The 17,910-nt window shown below is 44.9% G+C and overlaps 2 protein-coding genes across 6 annotated transcripts in view; one reads left to right on the top strand and one right to left on the bottom strand.

Moving 5' to 3' along the window:
• SPECC1 (sperm antigen with calponin homology and coiled-coil domains 1) overlaps nucleotides 1–7,637 on the bottom strand; it is a 281,001-nt gene extending 273,364 nt beyond the window's left edge. For 3 of the 4 annotated variants that reach the window (XM_070481960.1, XM_070481964.1, XM_070481966.1), the window contains exon 1: nucleotides 7,319–7,587. In XM_070481960.1, the coding sequence (XP_070338061.1) occupies nucleotides 7,319–7,355 (37 nt within the window). In that variant the 5' untranslated portion in view covers nucleotides 7,356–7,587. The other variant, XM_070481967.1, reaches the window with a different exon arrangement.
• A 6,380-nt stretch (nucleotides 7,638–14,017) lies between these two features.
• AKAP10 (A-kinase anchoring protein 10) overlaps nucleotides 14,018–17,910 on the top strand; it is a 69,746-nt gene continuing 65,853 nt past the window's right edge. The window contains exon 1 of one of the 2 annotated variants that reach the window (XM_014853168.3): nucleotides 14,018–14,311. In XM_014853168.3, the coding sequence (XP_014708654.1) occupies nucleotides 14,224–14,311 (88 nt within the window). In that variant the 5' untranslated portion in view covers nucleotides 14,018–14,223. The remainder of the gene's footprint in view (nucleotides 14,312–17,910) is intronic. The other variant, XM_070481959.1, reaches the window with a different exon arrangement.

Raw genomic sequence — 17,910 nt, 5'->3', positions numbered from 1 at the left:
TGGGACTCTATGTTGAGTTGGAAGAAGCAACCTACGCCCACAGGAGTGAGATCTGCATTTTGATGAACTAAACAGAGATTCTTAACCATGAGAGAAACAAACTTTAGAAGGGGTGAGGTAGGTGGTAGGAATGCACTCTCAGACTTGAGATTTCAAAGGAAATCTACAGACCAAAAGGGATGGAAGGGCCCTCAGAAGTCAGTTAACTCAGCCTTCTTGGGTTATAGAAGCAAAAATGAGATGTGGAGAGGGGAAAGGACCTTGGTCGGAGTCCTGTGGCGATTTAGTAACTGAGCTGGAACTGGCTTCCAGGCCACCAGACACACAAATACATCTATTTTTACTTCTTGGCTTTTGAACACTGACTATAAACAACAAAAGAAGTGAGGTTTTCCTATTTAAAATTTTTCTCCCAAGTTTTCCCTTAAACTTATGTAATTGTTAGCTCCTGACAAAACTGAGGAACAAACGGGAAGAACATGTTGATAGAAACCTGACAAGCAGCCCCCAGGTCCAAGTGGACCACTTTGTTTTTCGGTTTTGTCATGTGGAGGCATATTTGTGTATGTGACTCTAGAAGCATAAATGCCATAGAGCCATTGCAGGAATGAAAACATTTCTGGGTCTATGGATGGAATTAAATGAATGGCCCAAACTGAGAGCACTGGTTTTGGGGTCAGACAGATGCATTCCAAGTCTGGGCTCTGCTACTGCGGCAGAAACAGCTGATTCTCCCTCATATCCATCCTTATCTTCTAATATGGAACAGAAACCCCAATTGTATTAAATTTATTGTTTCCAAAGAAAGAAGACTCTGGGTCCACGGTGCGGTCCAGACCTGGTGTTGACGCTCAACACATTGCTTTGTTCTGAACCTGTCAAAACTGGCTTGATCTAAATGTCACCACAACTCCACCCTCCCCTCAAACCTAGAATAACTCTGTTCTAGCCTTTGTTTGCTTCGTCATCCTGTGGGTGCTGATGGCAGTGGCCTGACTTTGTGAGACTGTAGGTTTGACCGTGGCAACTTAGGCTGCCTGGGCCATGACAGTGTGCTCGGACACTCTGCCTGTAGGCTTTGCCCTCAGGAAACTCTATGTAATATGCATATTATGTGGCGCTAGGAGTGTGGTGGTTTGTGCTCCCTTCTCATGACAGTCCCCTCAAACGCTTGCCCAGGGATTTCTTCCTCTACTCCCTCAAATGTCACTGTTCTGCTGGGACTGAAAGCTGCAGGGTCCCAACTTCCTCCCTCACACCCCATGACCACAGGCTCCTCTCTCAGAACCCTGAGAAGAGTCTCCTACTGCAGACCCCAAGAGAAGCCATGCCCCTCTCTCCCACCCTCTTCAGATTCAGACCGAGGTGATCATACCACCCAGGGGTAACATGTGTAAATGAACGCCCTGGAGCACGCCAATGGCATCCTCTGGACTTGTGCAATAGCACCACTGCTGGCCCCTGCGGAGAACAGGGTGCCATTCCAGGAGCCAGAGTGCGAACCTCAGGGAGGTAGGGATGATGGTCAAACAGGCTGCCAAGGGTTGATAGAGTGAAGCCACCAGACCTTCCTGACCTTCCTCCAGAACAGGGACTGGTGTGCTGATGGTCCCTGGGCTGACTGACCCCTCCCTTCCTGGCGGCTATAGTCTCTGCCTCCAATTGCCCTGAATTCCTGTGGGTTTCCTGCTGAGGTCCTTCACTTCTGCCTGCAGACCCATGTGTCACCTTTGCTTTCTGACTCTCCTAAATCAGGGCAAAGAGAAGGAGTTTAAGTCAAAAAACTGGGAACTGAAAACCTCTCAGTCACTTACAGTCTCAAAAAGACACCCAGGTGAAACTCAGTTATTACTTTCAAATAAAACGAACAGTTAGATTTGCTGAACCAAATCTTTTTGCAGCACAGTACAGAGAAAGGGGCTTTAGAGGCAGACAGAACCACGTTCCAATCCTTGTCTCTGACTTTTACTAGCTGGAAGATCTTAGGCAGTTCAACCTCCCTGAAGACTCGTTTTCTCATTTGCAAAATGATGCAAATAATAACACCTAACATCCCAGGCTGTTGTAAGAATTAAATGAACATTACTTTAATCAATTGAAAAGGCCCTTGGACAATATCCGGTATCCAGTATGCACTCAACAAACGTCAGTCTCTTGCCTCTATCCTCTTATCTAGATACTGAGCATCTAAGAATAGATCCTCATAATAACAGAATATGGGAGAAAAGCCATCCAGATTCATTTAAAAGGATTGAAGGTAGATAGGCAATTAAAGGAGAGGGACAAGAGGGTTGATTTAAAGGTTCAGGCTCACTAGTCTTTTGTGGGAGAGGGAAACAAAACAATTTTAAGTTAAACATCAGTGTCTACATTCTAGTCATTAGAATCATCCAGACTGATTAAATCAGAGCCTATCTGAGACCCTTTTTCACCTGCAAAATGAGAGCTCTTATGGGCATTAAGTTTTCTAAAAAGTATGTCTAGTAGGTACCCAAAAATGATAGCTGAAATGATCACTGTGGTGGTAATTATTGCTGTTATTATTACACCATGAGCTTCAGTTTTTCTGATCCGTGGAGTGTGGGACTCGGGTGAGGCCACTGCTAAGATCTGTTCTAGCTTTGACAATCACTGGTCATAGGGTTCTCTGCGACATATATTTGAGACACCCTGGCTGAAGGACCATGCAAGGAGGATAAACGTGGTGGCATAATTGACCCCAGAGGCTCAGCCACTCCTGATGGGTTAGACCTGCTTCAAATGCTCCTTTTGTGAACAAAATAACAACCAAAACAGGTTCTTCTCAAATTCCATTTATTCAGTTTCTTTACAGCCCTCACTCCCAGCAGCACATTAAAGGTATGGGCAGTCAAACCTTTGGGCCCCTCAGGTAGAACCCACGCGACTCTACATTCCCTTGGCTTCATTCCTGGTCCCTCTGAACCTGGTGGTCTGGAGTCAGGGTGGAGCACGTGGTGTTCACTCACTGCTTCCGCTCCCTCTCTTGGGCCACTCCAGACCCTCTTGGTCTCATCTGGCTCTGGTTTCAGCTCTGCAGGGGCTTTGGACAGCTCTATGCAGGGGTAACCTGACAGTATGTCACTTCCTGCCCATACCGTGCTTCTCTGCCCTGCTCTGTTGACAATGCCTTGGGGTCTGTATGCACAGCCTTGAAGTGCAGAAGAGTTAATGCCCTCTGGGGTGAATCTTTGCTCAGTGGGAGGTGGGGGCTGGTAGGTGCAGTTTAAAGAATGTCCTTGGGGCACAATCCACAGATCCAGCAATTCTTCCCATTTAGTGGCAGCCCACTCAATAACACCTTCCGGCACTGGCTCTCCCTCCTTCCCTGCTTCACTCTCCTTGTCCCTAGGAATATGCTCCTTAACACATCTCTGCCATGAGCCCTCAGCTGCAGGCTTTGTTTCCAGGGAACCCAGGCTAAGCCTAACAGGGTGGTTGAGATTTGGCAGTTAGATTATTCACCAGTATGACAGCAATAAAAACACTACTGCTGGTGCTAAGTGGAGACGCAAATAACTCCACGCAAGCAGGAGAGGATCCCCACGCATCAAAACTACTCAGGCTTTCAGCTATGATTGATTGAGACGAAGTTTGGCGATAGGTGGTAGCTGTGGCACTTAAATTGTTTGGAAGCAATGACATTTTTAATAACTGTGGAGTAGTCTGGCTTCTGGTTGAAAAACAGAAACGGTAGGCTCAGGGTAGCCAATTGCCAATTCCAGTCACACTGTGAAATGAAAGCCACAGGGCCCCTTTGGCAGCTTTTAAGAAGCAGTTGCTAAAGAGCAGGCCCAGGATCTACTTGTAAGAGTGGCAGAGTCGAAAAAGAGCATACGCAGTCTTAACAGGTCTCCAGTCAAGGAGACCTGTCATCTTAGCCTTATGGATAAGAGTGGAACCTGAGCCCTGAAACTGGGACATTTGAGTGGATAAGCCCGAGAAGCTTGAACCTGCTTCTCCTTGAGCCTCCCTGAGCCCCCTTCTTTTCAGCAGAGGAGACTAGACCATGACCCCAGCTGAGGCAGGTACCCTGCAAGATGCCACTCCTTTTACTGGAGAGCCACCCCTCCACTCTTGATTGTTTCAAAGCAAATAACCAAAATCAGCTCTCCACACAGCCTGAGCAAGGAAGTCAGTCCCTGCTCTAAGAGAAAATAGCACACAAGCCAAAGCACTTGTGGGCCCTGGCTACTGTGTAAAGGAAGAACCGGGGGTTGTGTGGGAGAGTGGATTTGGAAGATGTTGGACTGAGGAAGGAGTGGAATATAAGCCTGGGAAAGGGGAGATTTTCCTACTCGGGGGCCTTCATCCACAAGTCAGGATCCAGTGCCATGGCAAGAATACCCAGAGTTGGTCCTAACAGACTGCTGGGATGGAACTTAGCCTAGAGAAATGAGGAGGATATTACCAGAACTTCCTTGACACAGTATTGAAAAAAGCTCAGAAGGGTTAAGGAGGTAGGAATGTTGGGATTGATTTACTATGTAAGACCTGAGAATCCATCAGAGGACACTCGTTTTTTAAGGCAGCCGGCATCTCTGAGACACCTGATGGTGGCAGTCCTCTGTCGGCTGGTGTCAACAGTGAAAGGTGCTACTGTCAATGGAGATGATGAGATTCTGGAATGGCAGAGGCCAGGTGACTGCATTTAAATGTCAAAGGAAAGTGAATGTAATTATTGTGTTGGAGAGCAAGTTTGGACCAGCCATCAGGGTTCCTTGAACCACAAGGATCTGGAGAGGTGGCTAATGGATCATAGTGCTTCTAGTGGGGAGAAAGATGGACAACTGACTAGTGTATGCTTATTTACATAATTAAAAAAAAAATCAAGAGCTCATGAGCAGAAGGCTGCTGTCAGCTGTCATAATGAAAAACCACATTCCCTCTTAAGCTCCCAGGTGTAAGTCAGTTCTCAGGCCCAGAGCTCATCATTTGAAAGAGAAGTTAGGTCCCCTTAAGGGAGGAACTTGCAACACAGCACATGTATACAGAGTAAATATTTTCCTAATCATTCTCCCAGAGAGACTTGAGGTCCCTTTCCAGGGTAACTATGCACCAGGGAAAGGACAATACCCAGAATTCCCAAGGACAATGTGATATGGGATCTCAGATAAGATTGATTGAAACCAGAAGACTCAAAACATCACAAGCTCCTGTACTTAGAATGAAGGCCTGTGGAGGCCAGATGATAATCAAGTCCCGACTCAAGTCTAGCTGACAGTGGGCCCAGTGAATCTTCAGACCCACCCTGTGGTTATTTCCTCAGCCCTAAAGGAGGAATTGGGATAATGCAGCATACACTGTCGGTTCCTGTTCCATACCTCCTGGGCACTTACTATTTTTGTGCACTATAACTTGACAGCTTCCTACCGCAAACACCAGTGACTCTTTGCCTATGGTCTTTCTTTAGCAGCTGGCCTGTGCATGGAGCAGGCTGGACTTGCCAGAGAGCTAACAATCTCAGGTAAGAGAGGTAGGAATTTCAGAATGTCTTATGTCATGCCAGAGGATCCGTCAGCTGCTATGTTTCCTGGGAGGTCCCAGAAGTCACTCTCTTCTCTAAAATAATAAGGAATGAATTGGTGAGAAGGCTATTGAATCACTGCAAACCTGAATGGCACCCAGGGCTTCTAGTAGGACATGCTGTTATGGAACCAGACTCCCTAGTGTCGATGGTCATAACAGGATTCCAGAATAGCACAAACTATGTGACAGCTCTAAACTGTCAGAAACATGGTAGATATCATGACCTCATAGGTGGGAAAGGTACCAAGAGCAACTTGACCCACAGGGATATGTGGGAATGGCTAATGATGATTATGTTCCTAGGATGAGGTAGATGGGCAGTTACAGACTGATTGTTTGTGTCTGCCCAAAATTCATATGTTCAAATCCTAACCCCTAGTGTGATGCTATTAGGAGGTGGGGTCTTTGGGAGGTGATTAAGTCATCAGGAAGCCCTCAGGAGTAGTGCCCTTATAAAAGAGACCCCAGAGAGCTCTCTTGCCCCTTCTGTCTTGTGAGGACATAGAGAGAAGACAGCTATCTATGAACTAGCAATCAGGCCCTCACCAGACACTGAATCTGGCAGCACCTTGATTTTGGACTCCCCAGCCTCCAGAACCGTGAGAAGTGAATGTTTGTTCTTTAGGTTCCCCAGTCTATGGTATTTTTGTTATACTAGCCCAAACAGACTAAGACAGGCAGCAAACAAGGGTATTGTTGGACTTACATAATCAAAAGAAGATCAAGATCAGACACCATAAGACTGACGTCACTACCAGGATAGAAAAGTCATGATCTTTTGTCAGTTTCCAAACTTGAGATAGTTCTAAGATCTAAGCATAACAATTGAAAGGCAGGCGGAGTCTCCTTAAGGAAAACCCCTGAAATGCCATAATAAATATATATAGTAGCTATTCTCCCAATCCTTTTTCCCAAGAGGCCTTCAGTCATCAACCAGAGTAACTGTCAACTGGGAAAAAGAGAATACTCAGATTCTTTGAGGGGTGTTGGATTTAGGATCTGAGCTGACACCAGGGGCCGAAAACACTATCATGGCTTCTTGTTAAAGTGCAGGGCATTTGAAGGTCCGGTGATTAAATGGAGTCCTGGCCCCAAATCCATTTCACCATGGTCCAAAAGGTTTGCAGACCCACCTGTGATCATTTCCTCATGACTCCATGACCATAATCCATGCCCAGTTAGGAGTCATAATCAGGATGGATTTTCCTAGCATTTAGCAGAATCCTCACATTGGCTCCCTGATCTGTTGAGTAAGAGTCATTTAACTTAAAAAAAGGAAAATGAAAAAGAAAGGCCAACTGGAAGCCCCTGAAACTACTCCCAACTCCTGGCCAGATAATAAATCAAGCAATATTGCATCCTGGGTCGAATGACAGATTAGTGCCTCCCTCAAAGACCTAAAGAATGGGTGGTGGTTTCCATTCTATTTTTCGTTTCATTCACTGGCATATGACCCCTGCAAAACCCAGATGGATCATGCTGGATAATGATGGACTACTATAAATTTAACAAAAACGCAGCCCTAATTTTAGTTGCCATTCCAGATTAACACAGCCTGACAACTGGTACGTGGCTATTGATTTGGCAAACGCATTATTTCAAACTCCATTAAGGAGGGGGATCAAAAGCAGTTTGCTTTCACCCGGGATGGACAACAGCACAAATTCAGTCTTGTCCAGTCCATGTTAACTCTACTGTTCTCAGTGAATTAGTCATAGTTCTCCATAGAAACAGAACAGAGAGATGGATTTATTGTAAGGGAGTGGCTCACGTGATTTTGGAGGTTGAGAAGTCCTACAGTCTTCCATCTGCAAGCTGAAGATCCAGGAAAACCAATGGCAAATTCAGTCCGCGTCTGAAAGCCTAAGAACCAGGAGAGCTGATGGTGTAGATCTCAGTCCAAGGGCAGGAGATGATGACATCAGATATCCAAGCTCAAACAGCGGGGCAGAAAAAAGGGGTAAATTCCTCCTTCCTCCCCGTTTTGTTCTACTAAGGCCCTCAATGATTGTACGATACCCACCCACACTGGGAAGGGCAACCTACCTTGTTGAGTCCACCAGTTCAAATACTAATCTCATGCGGAAAAACTCTCGCAGACACACCCAGAAATAATGTTTAACCTGGGCATCTCGTGGCCAGTCAAGCTGACACATAAAATTAACCATTATACTCAGTACCAAAATAGTCTAAGCAGTGCTGTCCAGTAGAAATATAATATGAGTCACACGTGTAATTTTAGTAACCACGCTAAAAAAAAGTCAAAAAGCAACAAGTGAAATTAATAATATATATATTTAGTTAGCCCAACTTGTCTAAAATATTATCATTTCAGTAATATATATATTTACTTAGCCCAAGTTGTATAAAAATATTAATGAGATATTTTACATAATTTTTTCATACCAAGTCTTCAAAATCTCGTGTATATTTTACACTTACAGCACCTCTTAATTCAATTAGCCACATTTCAAGTGCTGAATAGCTACACATTGCTAGTGGCTACCATATTGAACAATGCAGGTCTGAAGAATCTTTCATTGTCTAGACATCCTGCAGAACATCACATTGGAGCACTATACTGATGACATCATGCCAGCTAGACCCAGTGAGCAACAAATGGCAGGTATTCCAGATGCCCTGGTAAGACAGATACATGCCAGAAGATGGGATATAAGCCCTATAAAGATCCAGGGGACTGCCACATTGGTGAAAATTTTAAACTTATTAGATGCTTGTGTAGAAAAATAATTTAACTTGCCCAAAAAGAGGTCTGACCTCAGCCCTTCACCAGCGGGCAGTCATCTCTGGGTCCTTGAAATGTCATGCCTCATAGGAGTGTTTTTGTTTTAACTGGGGACCTTGGGCCAGCCATATAGTAACAATGTGATTTGGGGTGGGGGCTTTGGGTCACTCAGTAACAGTGTGACCTCTTGAGAGACTGGACACTGAGATCAGCCACAAGGGTGGTCAACCACGCTTACGTCATGGAAACTCAAGAAAAACTTTGGATATTGAGGGGGCTGGCCCGGTGGCACAGCGGTTAAGTTTGCACGTTCTGCTTCTTGGCGTACCGGGGTATACCGGTTCGGATCCTGGGTGCAGACATGACATTGCTTGGCAAAAGCCATGCTGTGGTAGGCATCCCACATATAAAGTAGAGGAAGATGGGCATGGATGTTAGCTCAGGGCCAGTCTTCCTCAGCAAAAAGAGGAGGATTGGCAGTAGAGAGCTCAGGGCTAATCTTCCTCAAAAAAAAAAAACTTTGGATATCAAGGCTTGGGTAAGCTTCCCTGGTTGGCAATACACAATGCATATTGTCATATATCAATGCCAGGAAAGTAAAGGTATACTGACTCCATGGAGAGAGGACAACTGGAAGCTCTGCTTTTGGTACTTCCCTGGTTCTGCCCTATGCATTTCTTCCCTTGGCTGATTCTAATCTGTGTCCTTTGCAGTAATAAACTATAACTGTGGGTATAATAGCTTTCTGTGAGTTTTACAAGTCCCTCTAGCAAATTATCAAACGTAAGGGTGGTCTGGGGGATCTCCAAACTTACAATTGGTGTCAGAAGTGAGGGTGCTCTTATGTGGACTGTGCCCCCTAACTTCATAGTTGGTTGCTTTCATACCATTATTAAATTTTTATTTACATTTGTCCACATATTTACCACGATCTTTGCTCTTTATAATATCTTGCATCTCAGACATCCCATTTGACATCACTTACCTTCTGCCTGAAGTAAATTCTTTAGAGTATCCTTTTGTGAGGTCTGCTGGTGACATTTTTTTTGTTGTGTTTTTCCTGAAAATATCTTATTTTGTGCTATCCTTGAAATATATTTTTGGTGGGTATAGGATTCCAGATTGGTAGTTACTTTTTCTAGCACATTGGAGACTGAATTCCACAGTCTTCTAGCTTCCACTGTAGCTGTTGAAAAAATCAGCTGCCTGAGTGTCATTTCTTTGAAGACAATGTTTTCCCCACCCCCATATATTTTTAGTAAGTTTTCTCTCTTTTTTATTTTCTGAAGTTTTATTACTAATAATCTAGGTGTGGATTTCTTTTTATTTATTTTGTTTGTAGCTCATAATGATTCTTGAATTGGTAGGTTGTTTTCTGTCATCACTTCAGGAAAATTGTCAAATACTTCCTCTGCTACATTCTTTCTCTTCTCTCCTTCTGGGACTTTGATGAAACATATGGTAAACCTCACTGTATTCTCTATGTCTCTTACCCTCACTACATGCTTCATTCTGGATATTATCTTCTGACCTGTTTTCCATTTCACAAATTCTCTTTAGTTGTAATTCTGTTTACAGATCCATCTATTTAGTTCTTAGTTTCAGTTATTTTGTTTTTCAGTTCTAGAATTTCTAGTTGCTTTTTTTATATATACTGTCACTTTTTATAGTTTCCAGTTCTTTGCCTAAATTTCCAATCTTGTTTTTTATATTCTTGATCATAGTAAGCATAGTTATATTAAAATCGATGCCCAATAATTACACTATCTGGAGTTCCCATGTGACTATTTCTATTGCTTGTCATTTCTCTTGGCACTTATTCCTAACATCTTGTCTCCTCGTGTGCCTGATGTCTGTGATTGTGTGCCAGACATTATATTTGAAAAATTGTCTGTGGAAGCAATTTGAGATCTTGGGTGATGCTATCTTTTTCTAAGAGGAATTCATTTGCTTCTATCAATTTACTGTTAAGGAGTAAGATTTCCTGGACCACACAGACGACTCGAAGCTGGGTTGCAACCCCAGCGAGGGCTGGTTTACTTCAGGTGTAGCTTTTTCAGAATCTCAATCCAAAGCAGGGCCTGGGCTCCAACTTTTGTCCTCTAGTGTGTGATGCCAGCAAAAGCATTACTCTCTTTTCCGTGAACAGTGAATGCTTCCAGAGCAAGAGGTCCCAAACGCGGGACTTAACTCACTGGATTTTGTTTTTCTTCTCTAACTTCACCTGGTAATTCTTCATTATCTTCTTATTGCCTCAATATTTTTAAATATTTTGTTCACCCTTTTTAGTTTTCCTCAGCAGGTGGCTAGTCCAAATTACCCGCTCCACTGTTATTAGAAGTGGAAGTCTCTGCTGTGCAAACTTAAGAGATTATTATTGCTATAGTCTCTTGACTACTTGTTTTGGGTTCCTTTGATGGGAAAAATGTGCACTAAATTCCCATTTATCTGCAATGATTAGAGACTATAGAAGAAATAAATTATGTTAAGCCCAAATTGTTTTGATTCAGCTTTGATTAAAACTAAAATCAGAGGCTGCAATATTTTTAGAGATAATTTTACAAAGCTATTGATGACTTCCACTTCTGATAACAGTAGAGTGGGTAATTTGGACTAGCCACCTGCTGAGGAAAACTAAAAGAGGTGAAGAAAATATTTAAAAATATTGAGGCAATAAGAAGGTAATGAAGAATTACCAGGTGAAGTTAGAGAAGAATGCTTCTGAGAATGTAAAATGCTGGGTTAAGAATTAGCTTTTGTTTAGACAGTTGAGGAGAATTTTAAGTTATATAAATACATATTCTGAATCATATATCTGAGTTTGTCTTTCTCTGTTTACTAAAAAGGTACAAGAAGCTTTTTTTTTCCTATAATATAAAAACATTTGTTTGAATAGTTTCCTGAGGTTATGAATGTTTGATATAGAAAGCTGCATTTGCTAGAAACTTTGTCGTAGAACACTGTTCATTAGATTCGTAAACGGTGTTTGTCAGAGGAAATTAATTTTATTCACTGGCTTTGTGATAATTAATTTGCTGATTTTACCTCACTGATTTGTTGTAATTGATACAACTGATATAAAAAGACTGTGAAGATTCCCTTCAAATTAGGAAAACAAAGGAATACCTTCTGGTAAAAATTTGTTTTGTTTTACGTGTAAATTAAAGTGGCGCCAACAAATTAACTTAGAAATGCAATGCCAGCTTGCCACAACTGGTTATTCAGACTAATGGAATATTCTCGTTTATTTTTATATTCTTGTTTTATTTTAACTTTGTTCATATGTGGATCATCAAATTCCAAAAGCTTAAATGATAATACTCTTAAAGCTCCCCTAAGCATATAAACACTTTAATGGGTGATGATTTGGAAGGCATCTGCACTGCTAGATATCACTCATCCCCTTACATTTGCCCAATAAATAGACATCCCAAGCTGGGACACTGGATAAATGGATATTAGCTGTAAGTGGAGGAAAAGACTGGAGGAAGTGATATAAGCAAATGGCTTAGGACTGTGACAGTGGTTGAAATCTAGTCTCTACCCCTTACTAGCCTTGTGATCCTGGGTAAATTACTCTGAGCCTCAGGGTCATCATCTGTAAATTGGGGGTAATGATGGTTGTCATCTCACAGAATCTTTTTGGGGGAAGAAGGTAAAGGATTGAGATTGTGATTATAAAGCACTTAGTACATTGAGAGCACATAATAAGTACTTAATAAATAAGGACGGCTATTATTACCTGACTGGGATGTATTCAGCTGCCTGGGGGAATAAAGGCAGCTCCAGAATTTCTGCTAGGAGGGACTCAAGGGCAGTAATCACATTGGAAGGCAGGGGAGGACACTGTTTTTACACTGATTCTATGCTAAATTGGAGAGAATGAGGAAGGATTTGAGATTTAGAGAGACTAGAGCATTCCCCCCATACTCCTCAGCATTGCTCCTATTCTGGTGATATTCAGGGGATTTCTTGCATTCCCTCCTCTGGCCCCAACCAACTAACCAGTCAACAAATACAACAGGCCGCTGCCAAGGGATTGGGCTCCCAAAGAGAAGGAGCGAGAAAGACACTGCGCTTTCCCACTGAGTGTAGACTCCCTATTCTTGCACCTCTGCTAGATATCACTTACCCTCTTACACTGATCCAGCAGAGAAATCTCACTTAGATTGCACCCCAGCCCCGCTCCTCCTTGACTATAGCCAACCACCCCTTCCTGGGAGAGGCGGGCGTGATCTGTAGTTTTATTGGCCATAGGCAGTTGAGAGTCTCCCCACCCACCCCTCCTCCCCACTCCCGCCAGTGCACGCTGGTTTCCAAGGCACCTCTGATCCCCGGGGGACACCGCTCAGACTCCCCTGCAGCCTCTGCTGAGGCCGGGAGGACACAGTCAGACAGACGTCCATTCTCAGCTCCAGCTCAAGTGGAGGATACACTGGGGCATCCAGAGCCGCGGCCAGTCTCTCCTGCTCTTGCCGCTGTACGCTCTCCTTACTCAGGGAGAGGCGTGACCTTGGGCTCTGGAGGCTGACTCTCTAGGTTGGAAACCCAGGCTTCAACTCTAGTTAACTTGTGACCTTGGGCAAGCTATTTCTCTATGCCTAGTTTTCCCCACACCAAGACCGACTCCAAGGACTATTATTAATCTGGAGGCTTTAGCACAGTACCCGTGCATAGTAAACTTTCAATAAGTATCAGCTGTGATCCTTACATGCCCGAAACAAAACAGACAAACCTATTAAGTTGCTCTAACTATATGTTGAAAAGACCCCGGCTTCCAGATATAGTCTCAACACTGACACACTGAATAATCTTGGGCAAGCTGCCTCTTCTTTCTGGACCTTTTTCCCCATCCGTCACATGATGGACTTAATTGATTAAAAAAACCCAGTGATCATTTATTGAGAGCTACTGTCTTCCAGGCTCCTTTCCCGCGCGAGCGCACGGCTGCCACAATTATCACCCGGCCGCTGAGCGCACTCACGGAGTCGTGGGGACACTGAAGGTGGGGAGCCTTGTTTCACTGTGCTTTAGGGGCAGATGGAGAGCCAGAGATTCACTGGAAAACCGCATTTGAACAAGGCTTAAAGGATGATTCACTGGAGTTTGCTTGGTAAATACTGGCGAGGCTTTTATGTTGCTGTCCCCTCCAAATTTGAGCATTCGCAGGGATCCGGTTCTGAAAATAAGTCCACTTCTCCTTGCTCAGGTCACTGTGACCGACGGAGCCAGTGGAGCCACATAAAGCAGGTTATGCCTCGTATTCCCCATTCGGGAACCTTGATCGCCTGGAACCAGCGCGACCAGGGTTCGGGCACGCCGGGAGAGCAGGGGTTGGCGGCGCTGGGAGAGGCTGTCTCGTGGGCTGGGGCCCTTCAGCCTAACTCCAGCCGAGAAGTGGAGGGGGACTAAGCTGGAGCGCCGCAGTGTTGGCCCTGCCCTTTACAAGGGCACGCTCTGAACGGAGTCCACCGCCGGGTGCCCGACCCCGAGGAGGGGCCGCGCCATCCCAGCTCCAGGGGGCGCTCCAGCTCCAGGGTGGTTAGTTTTGCAGGAAGTGGGTCTCCGCCGCTCCCCCGAGGGCCCGCGCCAGTCACCAGAAAGCGGCGGCGAGAAACCGCCACGAAAACCAGGAAGCCGGCTCGAGGGAACAGGGCGCAGATCCCGCGTGCGCACGGTCACGTGGGCGGCGCGGGCGCGGGGCCCCACACCCACGAGAGGGGAGGGGGGGCGGGGCCGGCGGCGCGGCCTCCCGTGAAGCCTCGCGCGGGGAAGGACCGGAACTCCGGGCGGGCGGCTTGTTGATAATATGGCGGCAGGAGCTGCCAGGGCATCTCGAGGAGGCGGTGGGGCCCAAACCCGGAAGAAGGGTCTCTTTTCGTGCTAGCGCGGCGGCCGCTGCGGACCCGGAAGTCCGGGCCGGTTACTGAATGAGGGGAGCCGGGCCCTCCCCGCGACAGTCCCCCCGCGCCCTCCGCCCGGACCCGGGCCCCGCCATGTCCTTCTTCCGGCGGAAAGGTAGCAGAGGGGGCGGCGGCGGGGAGCCAGGCCGGGCCTCAGGGGCGGCGGTGGGGCAGATGGGCCTGCCAGGGCTTCCTCCCGGGCGGCGGCGAGACCCCGGCCGCCGCACAGACACCCCCCCGTCTCCGCGCAGACGCGCCCCGCGTGCGTCGCTCTGCGCCGGGACTCTGCAAGGAGGGGGACGGCGGCCTCCTCGCGCGAAGTCGGAGGGGGACCGTCTCGCTGGTCCAAAAGCGTGTGCCGAACCCACGCGAGTTAATGCCTCTTCGCATGCAAACAGCTTTCCAGGGTTTGTGTGTGTGAACTGTGGATCAGGAAAAAGGAAATTCCTTTAGTAGCTTGTTACGGAAGTCTGACTTTTCAGAATATTGAGGGGTTTATGTCTAAAAGCAACACGTGAAAAAATTTTCTGCAACTAGTGCTATATTCCAGTTTCCCTCTTTTGGGGGCGGGAGGAGGAGGGTTCTTCTGTTTGTGAAGTAACATAACTTATTGCGAAAAGTTCTCTAATGAAGAATAGTTCTTTTGATGACTTGGGAAGTTTACTAACTACTGGAACTCCATAAACTGCTGATATTTCTGATTTTCACTTGTAGTAGGTGCCCAGTTTTTAGGTAGAGGCGTAATTTTGATCCTGCATAAGGTTGTTGCATTTCATTAAAAATATATATCCAAAGTGAACAAGTGTGGGTCTTTTTGGATGATAGTGGTTCTTCTTTCAGTTCTTGTTGCTTCAGAGAAAATGTACCAGACAAAAACGGGTTTTGGAAAAAGCCCTCCGCTAAATCAGGGTCTTGGGTTCTCATGACAGCTTTGCTGCTAAGTAACTGGGGACAGAAAATTGTTAACCTGCTTTTCTCTCCTCCTCCAACTGAGAATTAGAGGATTCCTAAAGGCCCCATTCAACTCTAACTGAGTTAAAGGATTCCTTTTAAGTACCTACAGAGTTTTAGTAACTGATGTCAGGTGATCAGTGAATGAAACCAGTGCTGAATGAATGAAACCAGTGAAGTGATACAAGCAAGCTTTATTGGTGAAGTACTTTGGTAGAATTAATAGCTGGCTAATTTGTTTAACAGTGTGCGAGTTGTTAGTTGTTTTTTAGGTTTTTTTTTAAGAAGAAAAAAGCATTCTATATGTAAGGCAAATTGCATGTTGCTTAGTACACTGTTGTCTCTATTTAGCAAATACTTTTGAGTGTCTACTGTTTGCCAGCCACTGTGCTAGGCCCTCAGTATTGAGCACTGAACAAGACAGAGTCCCTGCACACATGGAGCTTATTGTCTGCTGGGGTAGACAGACAATTAGGCAGTCTTTTTTCCCTTTCTCTGTATGTATGTGTATACTTACAAATTGAGTAGAGTGTTATGAAAGTGATAACTTCAGTGAAGAAGCATATTTCAGTTGGATGTTGGAGAAAGATCTCAGCAGGTGACCTTGAAACTTAGAGCCAAAGGATCAGTAGCAGCTAACATTTAGAGGCCAGAGAAGGGCATTCTAGGCACAGGGAATAGCATGCTCAAAGGACGTGAGGCAAGAAAGAGTTTGGTGCCCTTCAAGAAAGGAATGAAGGTCGCATGACTTGGGCTTAGGTAGACAAGGATCAGATGATTCAGAGCTTTATAGGCCATAATTAGGTTTTATTCCAAGTGCAGAGACAATATTCAAACATTTTTAAAGAGGAGTAACTTGATCTTGTTTTAGTTTTAAAAAGATCATTCTAGATGCTTTTTGGAGACTAGATGTGGCAAGAATAGAAGCTAGAGATGGTCCCGTTTAGGGATCCCGTACAGTCTTTAAATACCACCTTTATGCTGATTACTCTGAAATTTACATCTCCAGCTTGGATTCTCTCCCCAGAATCCAGACTGGTATATCCAACTGTCGGTCCACTTCATACCTCTACCTAATAGATTCCAATAGATAGTAATATCTTTTTTTTTTTTTTTGAGGAAGATTAGCCCTGAACTAACATCTGCTGCCAATCCTCCTCTTTTTGCTGCGGAAGACTGGCCCTGAGCTCACATCTGTGCTCATCTTCCTCTACTTTATATGTGGGACGCCTACCACAGCATGGCTTGCCAAGTCGTGCCATGTCCACACCCGGGATCTGAACCCGAGAACCCTGGGCTGCCGAAGTGGAATGTTTGCACTTAACCACTGCACCACTGGGCCCACCCCAGTAATATCTATTAATAGATATAATAGACTATCTAATAGATAAATCTTAACTTACTACTATATCTAAAATTTAACTCCAGATTTAGTCCTCCTAAACCTGTTTGTCCGCTTTTCTCATCTCAATAAATTGCATTTCTGGCCTTTTAATTGGTCAGGCTAAAACTTTAGTACATTCTTAAACCTCTCTTTCTCTCCTTCTCTATATTTGGTCCATCAGGAAATCTGTTAGGTCTACCCTAGAACATAGCCAACCACTTCTCACCATCTCTGACGATTAAGGGATCTAGATCCCTGGTCTAGGAAGTAGTCTCTATGTAGATTTAAGGAAGTCCTCTGAGAGGATGTCATTCAAATCTCAGCTTAAATATCAAGAGGAAGCCAGTTTTATGAAAATTGAGGAAGCAGCATTATTTTGTTATAGCCTTCAGTTTGGTCTCCTTTCTTTCATCCTTGTTGCCTGTGGTATATTTTCAAAACCCATTATACCAAACCTCTTTTCAGACCTCCTCAAGTGGCTTCTTATACATGGCCCTCCGTAATCTCCTGCTCTCCTTCGTCACTCTTCCATTTATATTGGCCCCATTGTCAAGTACCTTCCCACCTTAGGGCCTTTGCATATGTTCTCTCTGGAAACATCTTCCCACAGATACCCACCTATTTTGCTCCCTCATCTCCTGGTTTCTGATCAATTGGCATTTAGTGACGCTTTCTTTGTCTATCCTACTTAAGATTGCAGTCCCTGGCCCCTGCATTCCACCCCTCGCCCTGCTCTCTCTACAGCATTTATCACCATCTGCTTTGGGTTCATTAGGATGGAAGCTGATTTTTGTTCATGGCTGTATCCCCGTGTCTAGTTTAGCACCTGGCATATAGCTAGGAATTTAGTAAATATTTGTTGAATAAGTGAATAAAAATAAGAAAAATATCAGCTAATAAGTGCTGTGTAGGAAATTTAAACAGTGATGTGGGAACAGATCCCTGGATGACAATTTATGTTCAGATAATAAGGGAAGGCTTGTTTGAGAAAATGGCATTTAACCTGAGACATGAATGAGGACAGAGTCAGCCTTGCAAAGATAAAAGGAACTGCATTCTATCCTGAGAGAACTGGTGATAGAAATATCCTGAGACAAGAATGAGCTAAGAGTGTTCAAAGAACAGAAAGAAGGCTAGAACTTCCTGGGAGAGGAGGGGAATGGGATAGGTTTTAGAGATAGCATGACTTGAATACGTGATTGGAGTCAAGAAAAACTGGGAAAGCTTTGGGCTTAGAGCTTGGGGTAGGAGGAATCAAGAATTCTCGTTTGGCAGGGGTGGCCTGGTGGCACAGCGGTTAAGTTCGCACGTTCCGCTTCAGCGGCCTGGGCTTCGCAGGTTTGGATCCCAGGTGCGGACATGGCACCATTTGGCAAGCC

This window comes from Equus asinus, chromosome 13 (assembly GCF_041296235.1).
Source record: "Equus asinus isolate D_3611 breed Donkey chromosome 13, EquAss-T2T_v2, whole genome shotgun sequence".
In the NCBI taxonomy this organism is placed as follows: domain Eukaryota; kingdom Metazoa; phylum Chordata; class Mammalia; order Perissodactyla; family Equidae; genus Equus; species Equus asinus.
The sequence above is the reverse complement of the archived record's forward strand: the minus strand, read 5'-3'. Positions and strand labels throughout refer to the sequence as shown.